Raw genomic sequence first — 11,376 nt, 5'->3', positions numbered from 1 at the left:
TTTCTTTTTTTTTTCAACAAATAAAAATGTGTGTTTGCTTTCCTCATTATATTAGTTGAAAAAAATAACATCAAACCAGCTGAGAGGGCACAAGAGGGGCTGGTGTTTGGCCCGGGAAGGTCCAAACAGAGTTAGCAGGCTAGCTCTGGTGAGGGAAGCTAGGGGAACGTAATCAGCGCAGGCATGAATGAGAGGACGGCACTCGCAGCAGCCTCCAGAGCAATATCTCCACAAATGTTTTTTTTTTTCTTTTTATCCCCTTGAGAAAAAGAAACATCTGCCCGGTGCCTGCGACATCATTACTGTTTCCTTTCGAGAGAATTCAAATTTCAGTGTGGACTTCAAAATGAAGTCTCGAAAATGAAGTTTGTCACGGAATGAGTCCTTTATCTGCCTCTTTGGCGTACAGATTCAGGGACGCTCAGGTGCTGAGCAGCGCATTACGATGCAGAACACATAAGCGGGGAAGATTAATGTCACTGTCCTGGCCTGTTAGACAAACACTCTCATTTCTGGATATTCTCTCGTCCTCCCACTGATCAATTACCTACACCGCTGAGATCCAGGGTAAGTGCTGCTGATGCTGCTTTGTGCATCCGCCGGTGTAGTTACCAGAGTGTGAATCTGGGGGGACATTTTCTGATGGCTTAACACGTTGAAAACCTCTATTAAGTTGGATTTTTATGACACTATTAAGGGCTGAAAACTTACTTCAGTTTGGGGAATCAGTGTGGAATTTACTGCTTTCTTATTTATCATCCAAACAGGAAGCTCTTTGGGGGACGCCAGTAATGGACATGTGGGCCGCCAAAGAGATCGGGCAAGGCTCAGGAAAAACTGCGCGAGAAAACCGCCTGCCAAACAGACAGCAGGAGAGAGAGAGAGAGAGAGAGAGAGAGATTGAGAGAGAGTGTGTACGCTGAGCGGAGAAAAAAAAAGGCGAGCAGAGAGGGCGAACCTGCGCCTATTCATCTCCTCGCTGGGAGCAGGCAGGTACAGAGGTATGGCAGCCTTACAAGGTCAATATTTTACTTTGGCTTGTGCGCTCTAATTAAATTACAGGCAAAGTGCCCCAGGAGAGCACACAACCCCGCCCTCGCACTCACACACAACTCTGCAAGCCAAACGTTTTGTAGCGCGAGCCCGAGATGTTTAGTTCGTCGTGTCGCCGCCGATTTCAGGCATGTTTCAGGAGATGTTGGGGGGGGGGGTGTGTGTGTGGTGGTGGTTGCGTGACCGAGGCGCTGCACAGCTGGGTCTGAATCGGAGATAAGAGGGTGGAAAATTGAAATACGGACATGGAGAGTTCGCAAAACCGCGAGGCGAGCGCTCGTCTTGTGGAGTTTTTTTGTTTGTTTTTTTCTCCCCGCCATGATCTGACCTTGACCAACAAGTGTCACATGCAACACACAGTGATAGCCCGCGCGTGTCAACACGTGTTTGTCTTCAGACGAGAGCTGTTGATGAGCCTGACGGATGTGAAAGAGTCTCCTTTGTTTATAGCAGGGCCCGAGGGTGGGGGGGGGGGGGGGGGCAGTGACGGCCTGTCAGCCTGGTCGCAGCAGCAGTGTCACCAACCCACTCACTGCAGAATCAGTAGCCTGAATATGAAACAGCTTGCATTTTTATTTCGGTAAAAAAAAAAAAAACAGAACTGTGTATTTATGTCTGTGCCACTGATATAAAAAGTGAATCTCCTTCAAGAGGGAGAAAGTAAAATAAAAAAAAAGAAAAGCATCCAGGAGGGTTAGAATTAAAGCTGCTCTGCCATTGGCTGAGCGCACCAGGAAGTCCCGCCGTCATCTGACTGAGAACGCAGGCGCAACCCAAGCTTCCCGAAAAAAAAAACAACAGTTCAACATGGCTCCCAAACTCGAACTTCCGAGCGCCGCAGCTCTCGTCTGCCTGCTGCTGCTCTCCCTGGTCGCCCCGGCGGAGGCGTACGACGCGGGCGACGCTCTGGCCCTGCTGCTGGGCACCATCCTCACCGTGGTGGGCTTCTGCGCCTGCCTCGGCTGGTACGCTCGGAAGCGGAACGGACAGCTGTGATAAGGAGGAGGGAGGAGGAGGAGGGGGACTCTTCTCACCGTCCCGTCCTGCTGTCACCCCCACCGCATTATTATTACCTCTCGGATGACCCTGATATTATGCACCTTGGCGGCACAAGGTTTGTGTCGAGGCGACCGATATGAGACGTGCCTTACAAAGGGAGGAGGAGGAGGAGGGGGCTGATAATGCGCAGCGGGAAGCACGTGGACAGGAAACATCCAGGAAGTCCAGAACCAGGAACTGTTACTCGTTTGCACTGCTGAAGAATCAAGAGACCAAACACAGCTTGGCTTCTGTATGGAAAAGCCTGCTTGCATTTATTATTCTTTTTAACTTTTGTTGTGCATATCTTGCATAGTTTTGAAGCGATCACTGTGATTCCCCTCTGTGTTGTCATGTGCGCCTGCAGCGCAGCATCGCCACTGTTTGAAGCACAATAATCTCAAGAAGTGTGGTGGCTGATGGGACACGAGCGGAGCTGTCGTTGTTGTCGCGATTTTCTGCTGCTTTAAAAATGTGTGACAGCGGCTTTCGGAGCCTAAATAAATTGATTCATTCTGATGCTCTTCGCAGCTCCCAGTGTGCATGGTGCTTCAATAACCCGCTGTGTCATTAATCACACTTGAGAGTGCTCTCACGCCCACACGTGGGACGGATCACCTTCCTGGATTTGTTCAAAACCAAAACTTTTCGTACTCCGAGAAGGTTTTAATCGCAGACTTACGACACAGATTTGTGGTTTCTCTCATATAGGTGGAGGAGGCCACACGCACGCTTCAACTTTGGGCTACATTAACATCATTCTTGCTGTAGTTTATGCCAGAACTGTCTGATATTGACAGAAATGTTAAAACCCAGAGCAGATCAGTGGTTTAACAAGTAAAGATCCAAAAAATTGCAATGCAACAATGTAAAAATACTAAGAAAATGTACTCAAAGTATCATACATTTTGTCTTTTGACACACACATAAGATTGTTAGGACGGTTCTGCTCTTGTTGGTCCAGGTAGAGAAGATTTCCACTGCTTTATTTACTGTTACAGTCAGCTAGTTCATAGTCCCAGACCCCAAGGAACGGGTCACAGTATAAATGCATAATGGGGCAGGTAAGAAGACAGCAAGTTCCACTACACCAAACTCTATTCATTTTTTAGACAATTTAGTGATCTTAACTTTCTGACTGACATATCTGCCAATCTTTTTTTTTTTTTTTTTTAATCTCTGTGGGATTCAAATCAAACCAGAAGAGGGGTTTATGGTGGATTGGTCTCTTTAGATGCCTAGCAAGTCAAAAAAAAGGTGAAGTTACTGCTTTAATCTTTAAGAATGTTTTGTCAAATTCTGCATAGTAACCAGAAAAATATTGCTTAGTTAACTAAAGTTAATTGCACGTATATTTACATGTGTGTATATACTGATTATCGACCTGGCAGATTATTCAGTTTCTTTAATCATATAGAATAAATGAATTTAAAAATATGTTGCTGTGGCTCTGATGCAGCATGTGATCTGCAAAATAACTTGTAACTGGGTAGATGTACTCAGTAACACTGCATCACTGCAGGACAATGATTTACTGTAAGGAGTCGAGGTGAAGAGGAAGGAATGTTTTAGGAAAGCTTAATATTTGTCAGAGTATTATGTTTCGTCAGTTTATAATGTTTTTCATTTAGGTGGCTCCATTTGTAAAGTAGTCGATGAAGTGAAAATGTAAACTTACCCAAATGTCCACGTACTTGAGTAAAGCACGAGGACTTTCCCAAATATAGTGAGGTTTTCACTATTTCTAACCAATGTTGTCTTCTATGAAACTCACTTTTATAGAGAAAGGATCAACTGTATTGCTTGTGATTGACAATTGAACTGATGATTAAAGATTTTTAATTAACCTTGGGATGACGATACATCAAAATAATTACAAGGTCTGCGCCCAGAATGAGTGGCGTTTCATTAGGAGGTATTTGGCCGTGCACAAAATCACGAAGGCCTTCGTTTCAATCTAGCCGGAGGGCGTGAGCGCTTCTCTTTTTTGGAACAATCATTCATTCTCTCTGTCACTGCATCCCGACTGCACTTGTTGACTCTTGGCTCACACCCTACTGTGTGACACAGCGGTGACATGCTTCCTACATGCATGATCATGAATATTCATGATTTTACAGGCCAGGTAGATACAAAGGGAACATCTCGCCGCGTGCATCACTCACTTGTTACACCGCTCATGACATCACAGCGTTCCATACATGGCTGAGAAATCAGATCCCATGAATTTATGATGCCGCTTGGGCAGAATGAACAACAGTGCGCAAAGTGCTCGTCAATTATGCATATACAGTACAGGGGAAGTCGCTCTAGCTTGAGGTGAACTAGGCTGCCTGACTTAACCCCCTCGCTTTGTACATAATGGTCGACATTTCTGCGGCGTGAAACATGCATGAGCATGATGAGAGGCAGACTTGGAGCTATTGTGTATGAGTAATGTTGACAATACATAAATGCTGTCGCTAAATGCATCTGATGAGGGGAAGCATGAGCAGGGGTGGGGGGTGGGCCTGTGCAGAACCTCATTTGGATTTTGTCCAATTTAAATATGATCAGATTTTATCTCGGCCTACTTGTGATCTGAAACGCATTTTTTCGAACTCAGTCTGATCGTCGCAAGGATGCCTTTTCATCGGGACAGTAAAATCAACCGCATTAAACAAAAAAAAAAGTAATCCGTTACATTCCACGTTACCAGAGGGGGAGGGGACGGGGGGCGATAACTACTGCTGTAACGACCAGCAGCGGCCCCGTCGAGCAGATGTTGCCGTGAGAGAGGGAGCCGCTGCTGCTGCTGCTGCTGCAACAAGAGACAAGACGCGTCTTGGTTCACAAATAGGGATGCAGGGCGCATGCGCACTGGGCTCCGTTTACTGTAGGATATTCACCGTGGAGGAAAAAAGGGGGCAGGCAACAAATCAGGCTTTTCGAAAAACAGCGAAATACCCGACCCGTGCAATGTAAATAACGTCCGGGAAGAGAAGCGAAATCGGATTATCAACAGGTATGGACCTTTGATTGATCTTGTGATCGGCTGTCTGTCTGTCTGTCTGTCTGTCTGTCGCTCTCGCTCTCTCTCTCTCTATCTCTATCTCTCTCCGTCTCTCTCTCCGTTTTTTTTTTTGTTTTTTGGCCTTGTCTTGTGTGGTGGCTGCGATTCTGGGCAATTCGTAGCGGGAAGGACTTGGGGGGGAAAATATATATATATTTTCTAGTCTAATGGACGTACGGATCCGCCGCGGTGTTGTGCTGCTTCGCCCGGCCGATCGGGATGGAAGGACGACGGTTTTGACGCGCCGTGTGTTTTTTTGGTGAAATCTGTCGCGCGTAAAGAAAGGAGAAAAAAAAAGAAAAGAAAAAGAAAGAAAGAGAGGAGAGAAAGAAATACCCGACTGACTCATCGGCAGGACGCAATTTAAACACGTAAGTAGGCACCGATCGAGCAGTGTTTGTTCAAAAAAGAATATATATAGGCTGTATAGATGTAACTAGACTGTGTGTCGACTTGAAACATCCCATAATATTACCACCAGCAGGCTTGTTATTGTCACTTCAAACCTCCCCCCCTCTCTCTCTCCATCCTGGCTTTGACGATCACACCCGCGCATTAACACGCGAAATGATGTCGAAATGCGGCTTCTGGTGTCAGAATGAAACAGTGTGCTCTTCTTAATAACTCGTCAATAAAAAGCTCGATATGACAGAGGAAGAAAAAAAAATGGAGGCTGGGCTCAATAAAACGTCCCTAACGAGAGCACTGCTTATTAACGTAATCCAGTTAACCTTTAATCAGAGCAGAAACACGGATGCTTTTATCATGTATGCGCCCGCCGTCGTTTTTTTTTTTTTTTTTTTTCCTTTGCGTGCCACAATGGCAGAAAGGCAGGGCGAGTTTGTTCGAGGCATCCGCCGCTTTCAGAAGAGCCGTCCTCTGTTCTGCAGGGTGTAGGGTGTGATCAAGAAGAAGAAGAAGAAGAAGGAGGAGAAGAAGAAAAAGGAGAGCTTTTTCATTTATTTATTTTTTGGACCGCATTTCCCCTCAAAAAAATCTACCAAACGAATCCCAAACCGAGCCCCCCTTATTCTGCGCTCTAACCCCGTTTCTGTTAAAATGCGTCTTTTTTAAATGGAGTCTGGTGGAGAGTACTCTCGGCCGTAAGCATTTTTTTTGTTTGTTTGTTGTTTTTTTTTGTTCATTCTTAATAATAATCTTTTTTTTTCTTAATCCAATTAAGCTCCATCACTGTCTGTCTATGTGTCCGTCTGTCTGCTTGTATCTAGACTAAAGTATTGGAGAAGCGGAGCTCCCCCTCAGCTCGGCGTGCCACTCTAAATGTTAAAACGCAAAAAAAATAAATATATAAATAAGTGAATGTCAGGCAGGCAGGCAGGCAGAAGGGAAAATTATTGCTTATCGCAGTCTAGATTGTGCAAGGGCAGTTGAGAAACAATGCAGCTGTTGTACGGGACTGAATGCTGATGGGTGGATGATATTTTTTTTTAGGTGTGATGAGACAAAGGAACAAAGGATGCCTTAGAGGAGAGGTTGCCTACATGCCTGGAAACCTCTTCAAAACACGCCGCCAAATGGATCTAACGCCTCCCCCCGCCACCTCTAGATCATGATACTTGGCTGAAGCTATTCCGCTATCTTTATGATCCCTCCTCCATCTATGGCGAACTATAGCCATGCAGGGGACCACACCATCTTGCAGAATGTCTCTCCTCTCGCCACGTTCCTCAAACTGACCTCACTGGGTTTCATCATCGGAGTCGGCGTGGTCGGTAACCTCCTGATCTCCATCCTGCTGGTCAAAGACAAGAGCCTGCACCGGGCGCCCTACTATTTCCTGCTGGACCTGTGCGCGTCTGATATCCTGCGCTCCGCCATCTGCTTCCCCTTTGTCTTCACCTCCGTCAAGAATGGATCTGCCTGGACCTACGGCACGCTGACCTGCAAGGTGATCGCCTTCCTGGGTGTGCTCTCCTGTTTCCACACGGCGTTTATGCTGTTCTGCGTCAGCGTCACGCGCTACCTTGCCATCGCACATCACCGCTTCTACACCAAGAGGCTGACCTTCTGGACCTGCCTAGCTGTTATCTGCATGGTGTGGACGTTGTCGGTGGCGATGGCGTTCCCGCCGGTGCTGGACGTGGGGACGTACTCTTTCATCCGGGAGGAGGACCAGTGCACGTTCCAGCACCGCTCCTTCAGGGCGAACGATTCGCTGGGCTTCATGCTCCTGCTGGCGCTCATCCTCCTGGCCACACAGCTGGTTTACCTCAAGCTCATCTTCTTCGTCCACGACCGCCGAAAGATGAAGCCTGTCCAGTTCGTGCCTGCCGTCAGCCAGAACTGGACCTTCCACGGGCCAGGCGCGAGCGGGCAGGCGGCGGCCAACTGGCTGGCTGGATTCGGCCGAGGCCCCACCCCGCCCACTTTGCTGGGCATCCGGCAGAACAGCAACGCAGCGGGCCGCAGGCGTCTACTGGTATTGGATGAGTTCAAAACAGAGAAGAGGATTAGTAGGATGTTCTACATCATGACGTTTTTCTTCCTGGCACTGTGGGGGCCCTATCTGGTCGCCTGCTACTGGCGGGTGTTTGCAAGGGGCCCCGTGGTCCCTGGGGGCTACCTGACGGCAGCCGTGTGGATGAGCTTTGCCCAGGCCGGGGTCAATCCTTTCATCTGCATCTTCTCCAACAGGGAGCTCCGGCGCTGCTTCAGCACCACACTCCTCTACTGCAGAAAATCCAGGTTACCAAGGGAACCCTACTGCGTTATATGAAGGTTTTGCTGTGGGCTTTTTTTTCTTCCTTTTTTTTCTCTCATCTATGTCTCTATTTCCCTGATTGATCTTGATCTGGGCCTGCTCCCATTGTACAGCGCACTCTCTCTTCTATCTCTCTTCTCTCCACCCTCCGGTTTTTCCCCTCCTGTCCCTCCTCCTCCTAACCCCTTCTTTTCAGAGGTAGAAGTGTGGACTGCCAATCACGAGGCTCCGCCGGGGCGATTGAGTACAAAAAACAACAACAACAACAACAAAAAAAAACGTCTCAAACATGGAGGCCAAAGGGGAAATGGGGAATACACGCAGGAGGTCTGGATGCCCCTCCTGTGTTTATGTTCTAGTAAACAGACGTTGTGGAAGGCCATGCCAATGCAGAGAAGCAAAAAGTTGAAAAAAAAAAAAAAAAGAGAAAAGAAATTGACAAAACAATAAAAAACAAGACCTCCTCTTGCTTTGGATATTTTCGACGAAAGATGCGTTTATTCTGTGAGGTGTGAAATCCATGAATATGAAAAGAAAAAGAAAAAAAAAAGAACAAAAAACAAAGAAATGATACCTCTCAAGGAGTCACTGGAAATGTTTTACATTTTTAAGAGTTGCACTAAAAAGAAGATGTAAAGATGCTTTTTTTTGGGTCAACAGTTGCATTGCAAAGGACAACTTTTCCTCCCCACCCCCCTCTTTTTTTTTTTCCCTCTCCAAACTAAACGATGAATGCTTTAATTTGCAACAGACTACACAATCGCTGTAAGTAAAGCAAAAACTTGGTGACTGTTGGAATACACCACCACAAGAGGATAAAAATGGTTTTAATGTAAGTGATATCTTTTTCATTTACCGGGGGAGCGGGGGAGGGGGAGGGGGGCTTTAACGATGGGGGATTTACAGATGTGTGGTTTTTTTGAAGTCGCAACTTAAAACTAGAAATGATTTTTTTTTTTTCCTTGTAGTTTTACGATCCATTATGTCCCTAGTGTCTGGCATTGTTCTTTTTTCTTATCACCTTTTACAACAAAAAAAAAAAAAAAAGAGGGAAAAAAAAAGATGAAATGATGTTTGGAATTTTCAAAAAGACGTTGCTTTTAAGAACAACCTTGTGCTTAAAAAAGACATTGAAGAAGTAGTTAAATGTTTAATCATATCCATGTACCTAAACACTATCATATTGTTACAGTATTGCTGATGCCACTCCAGGTGTTCTTGCCTTAATGGTTATGATATTGTCATGTTTCTTGGTTGTTGGGTTATTATTATTATTTTTTACAATTATTTTTATTCCATTCACTCCTAAGAAGTCGTTTTTGGTTTTTTTTTTATAGATGCGAGGGGAGGCTTTTTTTTTCGTTTTCTTTATCGCATCAATGTGAAGTGCATGTCCATTTTTTATGTTTTTTTTCTCAAAAAGCTGGTCCACTCCCATGAGCATCACAGGCCATACACTGAGCAGCCCATTTTTGATTCTGCAATGGTTTGCTACACCCCACAGAGTGCTCAGAGCACAGGGAGTGTGTGTGTGTGTGTGTGTGTGTGTGTGTGTGTGTGTGTGTGAGAGTGAGTGCACGTGAGTGAGCGTGTGTGTCAGTGAGTGTGTGGGTGTGCGTTTCGGAGCGTGCGTGCGTCCGTGCGTGCGTGCTGCGTGGATCAGACAACAGTCACTTCAAGACCAGAGCCTTAGTATGAAAATCTTGCACAATTTGTAAAAAATGTAAAAGAACAAAAAAAAAACAACAAAACAAAACAACAACAAGGAAGAAAGAAAAAAAAAAAAACAACAAAAAAAAGACATTTAAGGCACACCGTCTTGTTTCTACTTTCCCTACATTTGCTCTCTACTGATTGTTTTTCGATGACTTACTTTTTTTCTCTTGTGGCCATTTTAATATTTATTATGTATTCTTTTTTGTATATTATAGATAGACTGTGTGTAAGTATGTGAGTCTTTCATTTTTGAAGTCCCGAATGTGAGTACAGTTTTCAGTTAGGATTGCATTTGCTGAAAGTTACCTGTGTAATCTGTTGCTTTTTTTGAAAAATAAAAAGTTTCCATTTTACAGCATTTGTTTTTTTAATCCCTCTCACTGGGGTGGAGATCGCGCCGTGTTTGCGGCCGCAGCGGCAGCTGTTGGGGGGGGCGCATCTGCAAAACCCCCGCCCCCAACCCCAACCGTCCCTTCAGAATTGGTGCAGTCACGGGTTCGTGTTTTGAAATGGTGTTTTGGTCACGTGGTTCGAAAATGTCTGTTCCTCACCTGAAGTCATGACAAAACGCCTAAAACAATCCTCTGCTGCGATGTGATGATGTCCATATTTTGTGTGCAGATGTCTCTTGCTGGCTTCTGCGAGGGTTCTGTGTGTCATGTATGTTGTGTGAGACAAGTGATGCAACTTTCATGTGTGTCTTCTTCTGGGACGCAGTCTCTCCTGTCGTTCGAGACCTTGGGACGGCTCGTCGAGACAGAATGTACGCTGACAAACCCTTGTCATTGAATGTGAAGTTTGTTTGACATTTAATGGGAATAATCTCCATGAATATATATATATATATATATATATATATACATATATATCTGCGGGGCACACTCACCCTGGCGAGCCTCTCATTCCGTGTTAAAGGGGAATACCACTGAATTTCAGATGTAATGTATGCGACTCCCATGTGGAATAATGGGGCAGAAACCCTCTCTGGATTAATGAATGTCCTCCCCGTGGTCACAAATGACACGGTGGTTCGTACCCGTCCGCTCACGTTTGTTGAGGTCACATTGGAGTGCGGCTTGCACTGGGAATGAAAATGGAATTGGGAAAAGTTAAGAACGGTGTGTTCTCTCATAACTTCTGTGCAAAGGCTTCATCAGCTTGCTCGAGGACACCGAACGAACTTCTCTGGAAATCGACTGAAATACCTGAATGCAAAAAGCTAACGTGGAACATTGGGGTGTGACGGTGGAGGTAATTCAGTCGGCAAGATCGCGCCGTGTTGATTCTCAGATTGAGTGGTATTCCCCTGCAGAAGACTGTGATAACACCATGTTGACGATGTCTGACAGCTAACATCTTCCAAAAAGTAGAGTGCTAACCGATGAATGCTAACTAACAGGCCAATTTTTGTTTCATGCAGACGTCGCTGTAGCTTTCTGCTCTTTATTTTTTGATTTTTGATTTATTTTTGCTAAACATGTATACCACTGTCATATTCATTTCCCTTCCAGAATAATCATTTAATTAAGTAATGACCTTAGCCTGGGTGTCTGAACAAACAAAATATGATGCTGAAATGGCTTGTAAACACTCCAGGTAATTGCATGCCGGGCTGCAGGTTCTGCTGATGAGAAATATCTATTAGGGATCCATTTTCATTACGAGGTTTGGCAATTACCGTTTTATTTTGGACATTGATCATTCCTGTGTGGCCCAGCCGGATGTTGTGAAAGCATCTACTCAAATGTAAAGGAGTGGTTGCATCTGTTTTTACATAGTCCCTTTTTTTTTTTGC

At 45.3% G+C, this 11,376-nt stretch overlaps 2 protein-coding genes across 4 annotated transcripts; both read left to right on the top strand.

Annotated features, from left to right (window-relative positions):
* The first annotated feature begins 1,775 nt into the window (after nucleotides 1-1,775).
* LOC119032867 (small integral membrane protein 30-like) lies at nucleotides 1,776-2,622 on the top strand. Its single transcript, XM_037122473.1, has one exon. The coding sequence runs from the start codon at nucleotides 1,861-1,863 to the stop codon at nucleotides 2,047-2,049; it is 189 nt and encodes a 62-aa protein (XP_036978368.1). The 5' UTR covers nucleotides 1,776-1,860; the 3' UTR covers nucleotides 2,050-2,622.
* Nucleotides 2,623-4,844: 2,222 nt separating this feature from the next.
* gpr85 (G protein-coupled receptor 85) lies at nucleotides 4,845-9,934 on the top strand. Of its 3 annotated transcripts, none has more exons than XM_037120891.1 (2): nucleotides 4,845-5,095; nucleotides 6,596-9,934. In XM_037120891.1, the coding sequence occupies exon 2, from the start codon at nucleotides 6,747-6,749 to the stop codon at nucleotides 7,878-7,880; it is 1,134 nt and encodes a 377-aa protein (XP_036976786.1). In that variant the 5' UTR covers nucleotides 4,845-5,095; nucleotides 6,596-6,746; the 3' UTR covers nucleotides 7,881-9,934. The 3 variants fall into 3 exon arrangements, with proteins under 3 accessions (XP_036976786.1, XP_036976787.1, XP_036976788.1); XM_037120892.1 differs by lacking the exon at nucleotides 4,845-5,095 and adding an exon at nucleotides 5,215-5,514; XM_037120893.1 differs by lacking the exon at nucleotides 4,845-5,095 and adding an exon at nucleotides 5,741-6,246.
* The last annotated feature ends 1,442 nt before the right edge of the window (nucleotides 9,935-11,376 follow it).

This window comes from Acanthopagrus latus, chromosome 14 (genome assembly GCF_904848185.1).
Source record: "Acanthopagrus latus isolate v.2019 chromosome 14, fAcaLat1.1, whole genome shotgun sequence".
Lineage (NCBI taxonomy): Eukaryota > Metazoa > Chordata > Actinopteri > Spariformes > Sparidae > Acanthopagrus > Acanthopagrus latus.
This window is presented reverse-complemented; position numbering and strand designations above follow the sequence as displayed.